Genomic DNA, 16,523 nt, shown 5'->3' with positions numbered 1-16,523 from the left:
ACTTAACCAGACTGTTTGTTCACTAGTCACTAGTATCTTAGCCTCAGTTTCCTCGTCTTTAAACTGGGCTATCAGTCACATTTAGGATTAAGTGAAAATATGACGACTTGTTTGTACAGAGTACCGCTCCACAGTGATGACCAAGACAGATCCTCTTTCTGAGTACATAGATCCCACCCGCTCCCCATTCAGAACAGCAAATCACCATCACACTAACTGTGTCCAAATGTTGCTTTATCTTTCTGCATGAAAGATATTCACAGTATCAAAAGTAAAGAATTAAAAAAACAAAACAAAACAAACAAACCAAACCAAACACAGAGAGCAGTGTTGGGCCAGCAGTACCGTCAGCCCTTGGCTCACAGGCCAGCCCATTCCCTGGGCTCTGAGTGTGGAGGCTGCGTAGCACCAGGAAGCAGCTCTGCTGAGGTCCTCAAAGGCCCCAGCGCAGCATGGCATCCGTTCAGCTTTTGGTTGGTCAGGGTGGTGGGAGCTGGGAGGGTCAAGACGGGTGGAAGGGCACACGGAGTAGAAAGTACATCTGCAGCTTGAGTTGGTGGCCTCGAGATGACCTGGAGAAGTCGACCTGGGCACGGCTGAGGGGGAAAAAAATGGCAGAATTGCAGTGAACACCAGTGCCATACCCCCGCCCCCACCCTGCCCTTCTTGCCCTGGGTTGGGGTGGATAACAGCACCAGCCTCTCCTCCACATCCCTGCTGGCTCTGGGTCCCAAATGGAAATTTGAAAATTTCCAGTGGAAAATGCAGTTTAAAACTGTTGAGGGACAGAGCCCCTGTCCTGAGGTTCTGTCAACACATGGGAGGGACAATCTCCAAGAAACCTGAGGCCCTTCCTACAGCACATCTATCCAGGTCAGGGCTGAGAGCTTGGTTGCTGGTTCTCTGACAGATACTGATGAAGGCCAGTCCTATATTCAGACTCTTACTCAGTTTCCAAGGAAACAGACTGGGCTGGGTCCTGAGTCTGCCAGCCCTGAAGGATCCTAACCCTGCCTTTAAGAAAACGAGACACTCTAGGACATGCACTCATGAGGGTGGGGAGGAGGGTAGTGGCCTTCCTATTTTGGAAGAGATCAGCCCAGATAGTAGAAGATGTCTGAATTAGGTTTCCCAGGAAACCAGGGAAATTGGGCTTATGTGAGGAGGTGTGACCCTTTTTCCTTCCATAGGGCAACAGTGCGTGGGGTCTTGCTATTTCTTGCTCTTGTAGTGGTAGAGAAGAGAGGTAAGAGGGTGAGTGCCTTAGCCCTAGAAGATACCTTGGGGTGTGGTTATCAGGTGTAGCAGGCAGAGGATCAGACTCCGCACAGCACAGGGGCCACAACTCTGAAGACTGTCCTAGCCTCAGGCCTCTGTACTGCCTGGGGACTTGGTCAGGGTCCAGGAGGCTGACTACTTTTTAAAGAGCAGAGGAGCATAGAGACAGATGGGGACCAAGAATACACATACAGAAATGAGGCCACCTGTCCAAGCCTCCCACTGTATTAAGGGCAGCTTTGTAGTAGCTGTCAGACAAAAAGACCTGATCCAGGTACACAGAACAAGATTACTACATGGAACTGTGGGGTGGGACAGACGGATCAGAGGTTAGGAGCACTGGCTGTTCTTCCAAAGGAACTGTGTTCAAATCCCAGCACCCACATCACAGCTTATACCTATCTCTAACTGCGATCCAACACCCTCTCATAGACATACACAAAGGTAAAGTACCAATGCACATACAATAAATCATTTATGCTATGCTGAACAGTGGTGGCACACACCTTTAATCCCAGCACTCGGGAGGCAGAGGCAGGCTGATCTCTGTGAGTTCAAGGCTAGCCTGGTTGGTCTACAGAGCGAGTTCCAGGGCAGGCTACACAAAGAAAACCCGTCTCAAAAAACAAAAAACAAAACAAACAAACAAAAAGACATTGAACTATTCTATTCCAAAAGTCCCCCAAGCTTCATCTCTCTTCCACAGTAAAGCTCCTTGCCTGGAGGCTTTCTCCAGTCTTGGGCACCCAGCCCCAAACATTATCCAACAGGTCATTAGTTCAGATAAAAGGATTAGTGCAGATTGGCTGGAGGGTAGGCCAGAGCTGCTTGTGGGACAGATTTTTCCAAAAAGCAGCTTAGCTACTAGTTCCTCAGGCAACTTGCCCTTCTGGGGAAACCCTCCACTAACCCTCCACGATTACCAATGACCTAGCTGGTCTTGCTCTAGCTCGCCTGCCCCTCACTGCTCCTTGGGGCTAGTCTCTTATACTGCTTTAGGTGGACGTCATTCAGATTGTAGAACTGAGGAGCAAATGGGACTTAAGCCCAATGCCCAAGCGTAGTGCACTTCCATGAAGTCTACTGCTGCCTGCAGGCTTTGGGAGGGAGGCTGAGCCCCATTGATACCATCCTAACAAGCAGACCTCCAAGAGAAGCGGCAGCAAGATGGGGGAGGAGGAGAGGTGGAGACGGAGAGGCCTTGGGTGAGCAGGCACACAGAAGGCAGCGCAGATCAGCAGCAAGTGAGCCTGGACACATGGTTGCTAGGGAGGTGAAGAAAGCAGGGACAGCAAGCCCTAAGCCCTAGTTCCCAGAGCAGAACACAGAATGGCTACGTGGGGCACAGATGTGGCAGGGCATGGGAAGAAGGGAGTGCAAGGACCAGGTGAGGGTCTCTACCTCACTGAGCTGTGCTAGGAGTGGTTTTCTTGAGGCTGAAGTTGGTCCAGTTCACAGCAACTTTCTGACGAGTTTGCTTTGCAGAATCCAAACAGAACCTATTGGGTTTAGGAAAATACGGGTAAAGCACAGTCCTTTCCTGTCCTCACTGGACCCCACCTCTAGACAAAACATGTCCTATTCATTGAGAAACCAGCTGGAAGCCCAGGCTGGTGGTATACAGTGTAATCCCAGCACTCGTCTGCCATGAATTTGTGGCCTGGGCTACAGTAAGCCTCTTTAAAAAACAAAAGGAAAGAAACACACTCTAAGTAGGCACCATAGCCTCCAGGTGTTTGGGTTTGCTGGGCAAGAGAATTTCATTGGTTGAGAACTGCCCTCGAGGCCAGGAGCTAGGACACGAAGACAGCTGCTGTGAGCCAGACTGTCCATCTCCACCTCACCCTCACTGCACTAAGCTGGGTCACCCTCAGACTTTTGTACATACTGCTCCATGCAGTGTGTACCCGACGAGCTTAGCTCAGCCTCGCTCTTCTCCCAGAAAGGCCTCCTCTAAGCCCCAGGCTGGTGTGAAGGCGTCACCCCGAGGTCCCATCACGTGAGCCTTTAAGCCTCTAATGGCACCAATCAGTGTGTTGTGTCTTGTAACTCTCTCTCTGTCTAGACTGTTCCTATAGCCTGACCCACAGGAAGACAAGTACAAGAAAAACCCGCACACTTGGGAATCAGAGAAAGGATCTGAGTTTGAGGTCAGCCTAGTTTATATAATGAGTTCTAAGGCAGCCAGTGCTGCACTGAGACCCTGTTTAAAACGAGTAAGAAATAAAAATGGGTAAAGCTGCAGAAAGTCCTAGTTTTTCCATCCCAACATGGCTCCTCCTCCTTCTACCTTGCACCTTCTGAGATGCTCTGCCATGCCAAGCAGCTCCGTGGGTTCAGGCTACATGCAAGGGCCTGGAAGGGTGGTGAGGCCCCCCTACAGACTTTCTCAGGTCTGAGACATGACATGGGGCTTGGGTATGGACATAATCTGCCCTCAGTTGGAGGAAGGCAGCACACACCTACCTCTTGAAGTACTCCACCTCCCGGTCTGTCTCATCCATCTCCACCCCATCCATGTCCTTGGGCAGGAACACATCGTCTAGGGAGACACAGCCAGGAAGGCTCAGTGCCCATGGCCAGGCCTCCGGGGTCATGCCGGGGGCAGTGCTGACCATACACGGGGACTGCCCTCCACCCCGTGGCTTGGTTGGGGTGGGGGTTCAGCCACTTGGTTCCTGGTGCACTCACCCAAGGAGGAGGCTGACTTCTCCTGTTTGCGGCTCCGGCGGCTGCGGCCCTTGCCCTGGGACAAGCTCTGTGGCCTTGCTGGGCCTGGGGTCTGCACAGACTCCTGCTCCTGAGTCCGTGCCTTGGCCTCATTTGGCCAGTTCTGACAGGAACTACCCTTCTTCTCAATTTTGGGGCCATCGGCCCAGCTTGGCCCTGGCCTGCTGTCCCGGCTGGCCTCTCCAGGTTCTGCGCAGTTACCCACTTTGGCCGGCTCTGGGCCCTCGCCTGGCTGCTTGGGGCTAGATGTCTGGCTCTTGGCACTGGGGGCCTCTAGGCTGGCTGGAGGCCAGGGGGCCAGGCCTGCCTCACTCTTCTTCGCTTGACCTCCCTGTCTCTTGCTCTTTCTTGGCTTCCCACCTGTGCCCAGCGGCTCACACACCTCCTGTTTGCAACTGGGGACTTCCTTTGAGCTCTCCTCAGGGCTAGGGTTGCCTGGCTTGGGCGTCTTGACCCAGATCACCCGAGACAGGTTGGGCACAGTGTTGAGTCTTCTCACGAGCCCATTCTCAGGGACCCCAGGCGGGGGGCCCCTCACCTCTGTCCATGGCGGGTGAGGGTCTCTTCTTTCTGCCCATGCTGCGACCGGCTCACTTGGAGCTTGTAACGAGTGGCTCTGAAGGGAGCCCAAAGTCAAAGGGGACAGGTCAAGGTTGATATCAGGCTGCTGCTCAGAGGAGCCATTGAGGTCTGAAGGGGTTAGAGTCTGGGGCTGAGGTTCCACAGTCCCCTCCTTAAAGCCCCTGCTCTCCGTGTTGAGCTCCCGAGTGCTGAAACCGGCACAGAGGGGGTCTTTGGCGGTGCTCTTCATCTCCTGCAAGCGGCTGCTCAAGAAGCTGCTGACCCGGTCCAGCTCCTGATCAGGCCACTGGAGGAGCCTCTCCCTGGCAGGCCTTGGCTCCTGGCTTCCAGAAACACGGTTCACCTGCTTCAGAGCTTCTGGTGCCAACCGGGCCCTCTCTTTTTCCTGCCAATAAAAGAGGCAGTTTCAGCAGAGGTCTTGCAGCAACCAGGTACAATGTGACACCTGACACGTTAGCCTGGGACTTAGCTTTGCCACTCACTTGCTGAAGGCAGAGATTAGTGATCTCCACATGGTCTTCAGCCCTGTAGGAATGACGGGGCAGTGACACCAGATAATATCAAGTCTTGGGGGTGGAAGCACAAATATGCCCCCAAGGGTAGGGTTTTGACAGTTTATCCATCAAGAGCCTGTGCCAGTTCTGGGTCTACAAAGACTAGATCTGTTTCCTAGGCATGAGTTAGCATGAGCTTGAGTAATTCACACACTCCCCAGTTAGGCCCCAGTAGACTCATCTGCAAAGTAGAGACAATAATTCTGGAATAAAGAACAAAGTGGGGATGCATGGCCATAGAGAGGCAGTCTCTTCAATTTTATTATGCAGTCTTAAAGGAAATAAGGTATAGGGATTGAGCTGCCGAGTGGCTGACATGCAAGCGCCTTTCTGATGCTCTATTACTGAAGTGGGGCATCTTTTAAAAAGGTCTCTCATCGCTCAGCCAGATCCACATACCCCAGCCACATCTAAGGTGTGTCCTATAGCATACCATCATGAGGGACAGGGCCCTCACAAGATCTGAAAGCAGCCCCTCAGTACACGTGAAGACTGGGAGGCCCCACCCAGACTTGAATCTGGAGAAAGGAAATCAGTCTGTGGGTGGAGTTATCCACATTTGTCTACCCAAACCCAAGGTACCAGAGGCTAACAAGTAACAAGGCCTTCGAAGGGAGCTGGGAGTCAGATGGGAAGGGTGTGGCAGAGCCCCACCTCAAGCATTTCCAGCTGACTTGCAGATTAAGGGGGAGAAAGAGGAGAATGAATCTGGAGGAGAAAAGACTTGCCATTACCACAGAATCAGCAAAAACATTGTGATCCTCTGGCCCAGATGTGTTCTCATCTTTTCTGAACACTGACTACATACTGAAACTCAGAGCTCCTTGGACAAATCACTTACTCTCTTTGAACCAAGTTTATAATTTAGGAGAAAAAGTTGCTCTGCAGATGGCTATAAGGGTTGGTGCCAAGACTCCTTCCCATGTGTTAGGACTCTGTCTACTCAGGTGAGCAGCAATGTGGCCTGGAGGAATATTTGCAGGTGTACTTGAGACCGTAGGGATGGTCTCTCCTTGTCTCCCTGAGTCAGCACAGCCTGGCTTCTGGTTGTTATGGATAAGAAGTTTTTATTTCCTCACAGAAATGTTTGCTCTGTGTGGATCAAGTCTGAAAAGTACTGGTGTGGGCAGCACCTCCTCATTACTAACATCGGCAATGAAAGGAGAGTACAGAAATGCAGCGTGGTTCCATGCAAACACCTGACTCCGGGCAGCAAGTCACTTTTTAACCCTAACCCTGCCCTTGTTGCACCTTAGTGCCTAGTTTACAGATGATGAACTTCGACTTTGGCAAGAATATGAGATTGGCTCAAGCTTTGGTGGCTACTAAGTGACAAAATCAGGACAAGGTGCCAAGGATGACTCAGAAACTGCAGACTTTTCAGTTCTATTTGCTCACTGACTGTGAGGCAGTGGGCTAAGCTTTGGGAGGTCTCTGTTTCCAGCTTTGGTTAGTCAAGGAAGAGACATATAAATAAATGGTCTGTTTAATTCAGAGTGACGGGGTCAAACCCTACGGGGCACAACGTACAAGGTGCTTCTAACCCAGCCTGGGTCATCTGAGAGTGTCCCTGGAGGGGCCGGAAGGGTGGGGGATTACCCTGGAAAAAACGAGACAAGTACATTCTAGGTAGAAGGTGGAAGAAGCAAGTGTAAAATTAGGGGAATGGAATAGCACGCCAATAGGAAGCAAAAGCTGTGCTGAGGTACAGCTAGAGCCTAGAGTTTTGTTTTACTTTTTTGTGGGGGAAGGTGTGGTGTCTAGACCTTAAGAGACAGGTAGGTTAAAAAGTGAGGCTGAAAGATGGAGCTGGCAGGCTACACTGTGGCTGGAGCCTAATGAACTCTGCAGGCTGTGCAGAAGTCTGGGTTGGAGCCTAAGGCAATCAGTGATTACCAACTGAAAGCTTGAAAAACAGATGCCGTGGGTGGAGAAAAGTGGACTGGTTTGAGCTGGGGGTGCGGGATTATCATGGATAGGTATTTTTGTGCGTAGGCAGGAAGGAATATGACACTTGTTCAGAAAACATTACCAATCACTATAGCTGCTGCAGTGGCCCCCATGAACCAAACAGGGTGCCAGGCACCCTGCCCAACCTCCATGTACCACCCATCTCCTTCCACCCTCAGGACAATCTATTACTTAGGGTCCTATTATTCCCATTTTATAAATGGAAAAACTGAGGCTTAGAGATGAAGTGATCTGACCAAGGTCATATAGCAAGTGTGATCAAGCTGAGCTTCAAACCAAAGGCCAGTTCCAAGGCTCACTGCTTCTAGTCACAATGTACTTCACCATAGCAGTGCCCAGGGCTCAAGGTCAGGCAACTGGGTCAGGCCTCTTCCGTGATAGACTGAGTTTGAGGTACCTACAGGATATTCCCAAAGGACCAGTTATTATCAGAGATGCCAATGTCAAGTATGGGGTAAAAATACTATCTAGCGCCTTCTCTTTCCCAGAGAGATGTGCTCTACAAAGTCTAGGTGAGGGGCAAGAATTCACAAAGGAGAAAGAGGTCAGAGAGGCAGGTAAGAAATATGGGGATGATGGTAACCCCAATTCCTAGGCCCTACTTGCCTGAAAGTCAAGAAGCCAAAGAGAAGGTTTAAAGGGGCGCACAAACAAAATGCCCAAGGTCACTTGGCAGACAACCCTGACAGACAATAAAGTGGTGATCGAAGGATGTGGACAGCAGTCTTTGGTCAGGGGACAAGTAGGAAGTGACAGCAATGAACATGGATGTAGAACTTCCAGAAATTACAGCTATGATGAAGGAAGCAGACAGGGAGAGCAGGAAAGGCTGGCTATAGCTTCCAGGAACTGTCTGCCTTTGAAACTCAACAGTGGGCACAAAGATGTGTGATGGGCGCCACACCAGAGAGACTTCAGATCTCTTTGCTAGAGTCTGGGTTAGGGCCTGAGACAATGATTACCAATCAAAGACTTTGAAAACAGAGCAGGCAGCCTAAGCTGGGGAAGCAAAAAAGGACTATATGGCCTGGGATGGGAGAAGTACAACTCTTCCTCTAGGTGAGGAGGTTTATCCAATGGCTTCTTGCTTGATGAAAATGGAAGTGAACTTGTATTTGCTAAAAAACCGGGGAGAGCAGTTGAGAGCCTCGAGGCTGGAGAGTCAGAGGTCTGACAAAAGGGTTATATGAATGGGAATGACAAGGAACAAAAGGACTAGGGAGCTACAGGTCAGCCAGCCTGCACAAAAGCTCAAGCAAGTGGGAGAGCACTTAGTCACACGCTGTCCTCTGGGCGCAGAAGGGGACAGATAGGATTCCGTGTCTCTGAGCACATGTGACAGAAGGGCAACAGGCAAGGGGCGGAAGAGAACCGGTAAGAGCGGCTGAATGATGGGCCCTTCATTTACTTGTTACCAGTATTTACTCCAGTGAGTGAGTGGCCTGGGAAGAAGAGAAGGGTCACAGTAAGTGGACAAAGAAGAATGGCTGTGAGGTCGCTGATGACACAATAAGGGCTCAGGGAGTAATGTCTGCCAGTAGAACGAGGGACCAGGAAAGCCCTGTTTTCACCCACCTCCCAAGGTGGTAGACAATAAGCAGCCATCAGTACATGCCTACCAGAGAAGCGGGATTTTTGATGGCAGCTAAACTAGTTAGAACCAATGGGACCTCAAGAGGGTCTAGTAGACAGTGACTGTACAGGGAGGGAGCTTGAGATCAGAGGGGTGTGATGAATGGCAGCCTAGAGGGACATACAAGGTTCAGGGAAGACTTCTCTGAGGGTGTCTGCAAAGGAGGAAACACATGAACTGAGTTCTGCAATGACTGTCTTTTAGGAAGGGTGCACAGTAAAAAACACACCAGACCTGGGAACTACTGAGCATGCACTCTGGGGACTGCTCAAAGAGGTCAGAGACACAGTAGCCTACTGAAAACCTCGCGAGGGGAACTCTGAAGTTACAGCAGGATCTTTTGGTTCGCTACTTCAGGCTACAGAAGGATCCTGGTTGCCCCTGGGCTGGAAAGATGGAGAATCACTTCTCCCTCCAGAGCTTTAGGGTTATTTAACCACCCAAGAACTGGAATTAGCTGGCTGTCAAGCCCAATCTCTTCAGATGGTGGTTCCTGCGTGTGGCACTGTGCAGACACAGCTGGGGTAGGCAGGCGAAGAAGTAACAAAGCCACAGGTGACAGCCATCAACGCCAGGGTTCATCCAGTAGCAGGACTCTCCAGGAATCAATCATTCCCTGGGCGCAGTCCTCAGCGCTGAGGACCGGTTCACTCCCATGGCTTCAATTACACCGCCGTGCCAGCAACTGCTACTTTTACACCCTCACTGCACTTGAGTGTTTCACAGGAGCCTCTGAATCAATGTGCTCCAACTGCATCCAGCCTTCTGCAACTGCCATGTTGCCTACCACTTGGGAGACCCCCAGACAGTGTTGTCATGCTGTCATTAGAACACCCAAGCTTGTCAGTCCCCTCTGCTGCCCTGCAGTCTCTGGAGCCCCACCCTCAGTCACCCCCACCCTTGGGGATCAAACTTTTCTTGCCCTCATCTTCCTGTGTGCCTTCTGCACCACCACGCGACAATCAAAACAGACCTGGCGTCAACCGTGCGTGACACCCTCTCGCCTGACCTTCAGCAGGGCCCGAGGCTGGCTTCTACCCCCACTCCCTGCCCCTCTTCTCTGCTGTCTTCAGCTTTGGCTTTAGCACACTGCCTGTGAGATGCGCTGTGCCTGCTGCCAGGAAGGCCCTCCTGATCAATCTGTCCTTACTCCCCGGGACTCAGATGACGAGCCAATCTCTTGCAAAGACACTTCTGGGCAACAGAGAGTACCTCCCTCAGTCCAGCACCTGTCACACCCTAATGTGCTTGCCCAGCTTTGTGTCAGTCTCCTCACTGGACTAAGCTTCTCTAGGATGAGGACTTAACATTCTGGTTCCCAGTATTTGTGGAAGTACTTGCTGAATGAACAAACGACCTCAGCTCGGAGAACTGAGCTTGTGGCTGAGCCATTTCCTTCTCCAATTACTTGCCCCCGGTTTTCCCTGACTCTGACGCCTCCCAGATTCATCCAGACCTTCCCATAGTGGTTGAGCCTTATCAAGGCTTTTGGTAGCCAGCACCAATCATGCCCCAGAGGTCTCAGGATGAGGGACCCTCTGGGAGGAGCGGCAGTAGAGTTGGGCTCCCCCCACACCCACCTTCTTTTTCAGCTTGTGCCGGGCCCGCTTGGCGGCCCTGGCGCTGTTGGGGACTTTGGGCTCCGTGCTGTTGATGAATTCCAGCAGCTCATCCACATCTCGGTGGTCCACCGCAGGCTCCCCAGGGATCCCGCCCAGGGTGCCCCCCTTCATGGGCGGCTCCTCTTTCCGCCTGGTCAGCCTTGAGCGGAGCTTCTCCCGGATCTCAGTATAATTCCGACTCGTCGGGGCAGCGGGTGGCTGGGGGAGGGGAGGTGCTGATATTATACCCTAGGTTGGGGAGGCCCAATGCGCTCCCACCCACTGGCACCAAGTATGTGGTGAGAAGCCAGACAATTATTCTCTCTAGCATCAGCCACCAAGGCCCAATGACTTCATCCTCAGGAGGCTCTGAGCAGAAGCAGTGGTAGGTAAGAAGATGAGGGCAGAGCTCGGTGATCAAGGACTGGGGTGCCAGGGAAACAGGTTTGAGTCCGGGCTTCATCACTTGGAAGCTGTATGACCTTGGGTGAGTCACTGAGTCTTTGTGAACCTCAATTTTGTCACCTCTAAAATGAAGATAACAATGCCTAGCTCAAGGTGACTAATAATTCTGAATTATTTCCATGTTTCCTATCCTCAACTGCTCTGCCCTAGCCAGCAGCCTTCCCCTTTTCTCCTTCTGAGACTTCTGAATCGCTTTCCTGCCTAGAGGCAGCATATACCCTGGTCTGAGTCTCCTCCTTGGTGCCATCTGTGCTCATGGCCTGTACCTCGGCTGGCTGCCACACTTGGGGAACTCTGCTTCCACTCTGCCTTCATCATGCACAAGCGTTCACTTCTCTGGGATTACACATGTATACATACTCATCAGAATCATAGCTTTCTCTCTGCCACTTCCTTTCCTTCTGCCTAAAGAAAAAAAGTCAATCTTAAGAGAAACCACGAGAAAAACACAGCCAACAAAACGTTAAGAAAACTCGACCTCACATATATGGCTCGAGGCTGAAGCAAACAGATGTAGGTGCAAGGACTCTCAGTCCCAGTGTGGCAACCGCTGCCGTGAGCAAGGGGTCTGTCCTCTGCCCCCTGGCTGCCCAGCCCTCTCTGCCCAGGCAGGCTCACTCACCGCATTGTGGCCGAAGAACTCACAGTAGCAGCAGTCACAGAACTTGCCATCGCGTGGGTGGGTGGAGGACGAGGTGCAAGAGCTGCGCTCAGAGCTGCTATCCTCTTCCTCGCCCAGACCCTCATCTGCCTCACAGGCCAGGCCACTGTGTGCAAATTTGTGCCCCTTGCACCCAGGGTCCCTGCTGCAAGGGAGAAGGGCCCAGAGGTGAGAGTAAGTGGTGCAGGCACAGAATACAGCAGGAGCCTAGAAAAGTGTCCCGATCCCAGTTCCATTGCAACTGCCCCTCACCTGCCATACCAGCGCCTCTTGTGAAGAGCAGGACCCGACAAGAGCCCCTGCTGCCTCCTAGGGCACCACAGATGCCAAGACTGACTCTGGGAAGCTTGAAGGCACTGTGTGGGTACCTCCCTAGCTTGCTGCTTTATCAAGCCTGTAATAATGGGCTGCTCATCATCTGTCTACTTAGGTCCTGAAGGAGTCCCACTGCACAGCATGCAACCTCACACAGCAAGTGCTTGGTGAACAGGAATCTGAATTGACTTATGGACTGATGGCGCCTCTGGTATAGCCCCAAACATCAATGAAAACAATTTTGCTTCTACTTTCTCAGGGTCCTCACAGCACATTTGCATCTGGTATGTGTGTCAGCAGGTAGAGCTTCCTTAATCAAGAGCTCTGTGATGAAAAGAAGCAGATGTGTCTCCTGGGGGCTATAAACTACAAGAGCTACTGCCTAGGCCCAGAAACACAGTCGGCACGTTATCTTGCCATCCTTGAAGTCCTGCAGAAATCAGTACCACTCTCTGAATCTAATAGTTGTAGAGACGGAGGCTCAGAGCACTTTACAACAGGTAGTATAACGCAAATCCGGGTTCCCTTGTGTACACAACAGAGTTAATGCTTTCTCCACTTACACTCTGCCTGAACTCTGGCAATAAGCCGGGGCAACTTATAATATACATGTTATTTTCCTAGAGAAAAGATGAGACAAGCTGACTGGTCCCAGAATCAGAGCTGGGAAGAACCAGAGCTGTATGATGGGTCAGCCACAGCTGGAGTACTGCAGAAGCTGGTCCCATGTTTCAGAGGAAATAAGAATAAGGTGACAGTCTAGGGCAGGCCAGTGTAGCCCCTGAGTCAGCAGAAGTTACCAATGGTGCCTACAGTTTACTCCAAGTTCACAATCCTTCTATTACATTAAACAAAATTCCTTCTAGGAAAACTAAAAACATTCAGTGTTTCTGAAGACACAGACAAATCACTACTCTTTACTGCTGCTACATGGATCTGGAGAACCCTATGAAAAGCAGTCCCTCCACCTAGTCTCTCTTACTGCTAGGGATTGACCTCCGAGACGTCTACACCTACCAGAGGGAAGCCCCAGCTCTCTCACACTTCACTATACACAGATGAGGCTGGCCTTGTATTATAGATCCTCCTGCCTCTGCTTTCTAATTGCTAGGGTTATAGGTGTGCAACACTATGCGTGGGAGAAGGCAGTTTGCCAATGTGTGAAAAGAACCCTCCCAAGCATCAGTGATGAGCAAGTCTAAATAAAGAAAAAGCTTTAGGCCAGTACATCTTTAGATGTTGGTTATAATGTTATAATGATGGAATTACCTAAATGTTCTGTAACTGGAGAGCAGCAAAAATGAACCACAGCTATGGTTCATAATGAATTCTCTAGCCCCAGACCCTGAGCATTAAGAACAAAACAGGAACACAGCACTACTAAGTGAAAACTGTACTGACAGCATCATCAACATGTGAAAGACATTCGAGATGACAGGTTAAGAGTGGTGGCAGCAGGACAGTGACATCTCAGGCTGGAAAATACAGATGTGTAATAGGCAGTGTCAACCTAGAAAACATATGCCTCTAATACATTCACATTCAAATAACTCCAAAAGAATCACAGAGTTCTTCTAGGGCTCCAAAGGGCCCATACCTATTCAAACACAGGCGTAGGATGCTTATCAACAGTAGTTTCCTTGGTTAAAAACTTGGAAATGAAAGGCAGGCTGTGGTGGTGCACACCTTTAATCCCAGCACTTGGGAGGCAGAGACAGGTGGATCTCTTGAGTTTGAGCCCAGCCTGGTCTACAGAGCAATTCCTGGATAGCCAGAACTACAGAGAGACCCTGTCTTGAAAAACCAAAACCCAAAACAAACAAACAAATAAATAACTATAGATGGATACTTAAGTTTTAATTAGGAAAATGGTCATGATATTTAAGAAGTGTTGCTACACAGGCCAGAGATGGTAAGAAAACCCTGTAACCCCTACAATAGAAGAAGGCAGGAGAATCACAAGTTAGAAACTAACTGGGCTGCACACAGCAAGAATCTGTCTCAAAGTGAAGAAAATAAAAAATTGCTACATTAAATCTTTATCAAATGTAGACCAAATTATTGTCATTTATATACAGAAGTATCTTCAAGAAAACAGACCACAGTTCTAGAAGTTTCTCTTTAGGTTATGAAGATCCTTTTCCTTTTTACACCTAATCTTAAAAAAATTATAATGAGCCGGGTGGTGGTAGCGCACTTGGGAGACAGAGGCAGGTGGATCTCTTTGAGTTCAAGGCCAGCCTGGTCTACAGAGTGAGTTCCAGGACAGACAGGGATTTTCCACAGAGAAACTGTGTTTCCAAAAACCAGTACCCCCTGCAAAAAAAAAAAAAAAACCTATAATAAAAACTCTCAATCTAGAACTTATTTATTTTGGTGTTAAGGGTCGAACACTGAACCTTATGCACGCTAAGACTGTGTGCATACTGAGCTATCATTGAGCTACTTCTTCCAGCCCAATCTACACTTGATTTCTATCCTCAAAGTGCTCTTGGCAAGTTTCCCACAACTCTTGGCTCCAGTGAGAAGGGAGTGGTGCCTTCCACGCCACTCACTTACCTGTGAGTGCTAGGGAGTGGCTGAGAGCTTGATGGTGGGAGGAGAGGCCCACCGCAGTGCCCACCGCAGTGCCCGCTGCAGGGGTGGCTGCACCCAGAGAATGGTGGAGGCATCTTCAGGAGTGGCATGCTGGTGGAGGGCAGATGGGGGCTCTGACAAGGCCCTGGGGGGTGGGTGACGGTGGCAGCAGCCACAGGGCACTCTGAGGCCTGGGCAGGGGAAGGTGCTGCCGGGGCGGTGGGCAGCAGGTGTGGCTGAGAGGGTGAGCTGAAGGAGCCAGGGTGAGAAGGAATCAAAGATGCTGGATGTGGGGGGTGGCCGGTGGGGCTGTTAGGGGGAGCAGTGAGGTCTGAGTGCTGGTGGTGCTCCGAGACAGGGAAAGCCTCACCTGTAGGTGGAGGGGAAAAAGAGGGGTCAGACCTGGGAAGGAAAGCCCACAGGCCCACTGCCACATCACCCTGCCACTGTGACCAGAGAGCACAGCCTCTCAGCACAAGGCCCCTGAGGAGGCTATGGAGAGCAGGTCTAATGGACAGGTTTGAGAAGCCAAGCCCAGGGAGGCTGTGGCTCAACTGTGGTGTGGACAGAGGGTAGCTCTGCTGTTTTTCTGGAATCCTCTTGGAGCTACTTACACATAGGCATTCTTTAGGTCTGGGAAGGGAAGTCATAGCAACCTTGGGATCTGTCTCTGGGCCACATGGACCAAAGCAGACAAGGTATGCCTGGCTCCTGGGCGGCTACCAATCTCTGACTGAAGGTGGAAAAAGCTGATGACTCTCCTCGGCACAGACAAGATAACTGGAGCTATGTATTCAGTTTACATACTTTTACAACAGTACCATTTCGAAGAACCCCATCCTCCATTTACAACTATGACAGTAACAATCCGAAGGCCTTCCCTCTGGGTCTCTGAGCATTAGTATTGAGTTTAAGGAAGACTCCTGTAGTCTGCCTGCTGACCTGCCAGTCTCCTTTGGTGAAGTACAGTGTTGTACAGCTATCCCTACGGTAGACAAGCAAAGCCAGGGAGGCTAAGGAAGCAGAGGTGGCCAGGTTGTCAATGGTTTAGAGGGCAGGTGTACATGATCAAAGTCTCACTTCCCTAAGACTTTCCCAGGCCACCTGCTCCTCAGACAGTATGAGGACTCTCCTGACTCCAATGTTAAGCCAATGACAGCTATGAGGGCGTTTCCTCTCTGTGGGAAGTATTCTATAACTTCAGAGTCTTGCAGGTCTTCCAGAGGTAGTCAAGGTCTAAGTTGTCCCTGTTGCCATCAGAACAGGTCCATGTTTACTTTAATAACCAAATTTCTCACTGACTAGACTGAAGTAGAGAGGCAAACAGTTCTAGCTACGTAGAAGGGGACCCAGAACTTTCCAAAGCTTAAAGACTCACCAGGGATGGCAGGAGGACTCCCAAGCGAGCCGCCTGGCACAGCCCCGCTGGAGTGTGGGGAATTCCAGAGGCCTGAGAGCTTATGAGCTGACAGGAACGAGCTGGGGTCCCAGTCCCCTGAGTTCCCATGGCAGGAAGAGGAGGAGGAAGATGAGGATGATGAAGAAGAGGACGAGGATGAATGAGAGTCACCCCCACAAGACTGTGATTTGCAGGATGTGTGTGACAAGGAAATCTGGAAAGGAGAAAGAAAAGGCTCATGGTCAAACAGTGGAGCTGACCTTCTGCTCCTGAATTCAGGCCCTTAGGTCATGACCGAAGTCAATCAGCGCAAGTCACGCTGAATTATAATCAAGGGCCGAGTAGGTACTTGGAAGAGACTATGGTGGCCCCAGTTCCATGTCTGTGTGGACAGTGGGCAAGGAGCTGCTCCTCTGTCTATGAACACGGGCACTTGTGAGTGTGAGGAACTGCCAACAAGATGGAAGGTCTGTGAATCCGAGGTGTGGGTTAGCACTGACGCTCTCATCCCCGTCTCCCTCCCTCCTTCCTTCCATGTATTTTTCAAAAGTTTTGAGACTTTATTTTTTACTTTATGTTTACGTCTGTTTGTCTGAATGTATGTCTGTGCACCACATGCACATGGAGGCCAGAAGATGGCATCGATCCCCTAGGACTGGAATTACGGCAGGTTATGAGCCACCGTGTGGGTACTGAGAGTCAAACCCCAGTGTTCTGAAAGGGCAGCTAGCGCTCTTAACCACTGAGCCATCTCTTT

General features: G+C 50.6%; 1 protein-coding gene across 3 annotated transcripts in view; it reads right to left on the bottom strand.

Annotated features, from left to right (window-relative positions):
* Positions 1-217: 217 nt before the first annotated feature.
* The window catches only part of Fam193b (family with sequence similarity 193 member B), a 32,726-nt gene continuing 16,420 nt past the window's right edge, over positions 218-16,523 (bottom strand). For all 3 annotated transcript variants that reach the window (XM_051194199.1, XM_051194197.1, XM_051194198.1), the window contains 8 exons: positions 15,746-15,980; positions 14,350-14,737; positions 11,437-11,620; positions 10,329-10,568; positions 3,970-4,975; positions 3,745-3,820; positions 2,680-2,777; positions 218-596 (listed from right to left, as the gene is read on the bottom strand). In XM_051194199.1, coding sequence (XP_051050156.1) covers positions 2,681-2,777; positions 3,745-3,820; positions 3,970-4,975; positions 10,329-10,568; positions 11,437-11,620; positions 14,350-14,737; positions 15,746-15,980 — 2,226 coding nt within the window. In that variant the 3' untranslated portion in view covers positions 218-596; position 2,680. The remainder of the gene's footprint in view (positions 597-2,679; positions 2,778-3,744; positions 3,821-3,969; positions 4,976-10,328; positions 10,569-11,436; positions 11,621-14,349; positions 14,738-15,745; positions 15,981-16,523) is intronic.

This window comes from Phodopus roborovskii, unplaced genomic scaffold (assembly GCF_943737965.1).
Source record: "Phodopus roborovskii unplaced genomic scaffold, PHOROB, whole genome shotgun sequence".
In the NCBI taxonomy this organism is placed as follows: Eukaryota; Metazoa; Chordata; class Mammalia; order Rodentia; family Cricetidae; genus Phodopus; species Phodopus roborovskii.
The sequence above is the reverse complement of the archived record's forward strand: the minus strand, read 5'-3'. Positions and strand labels throughout refer to the sequence as shown.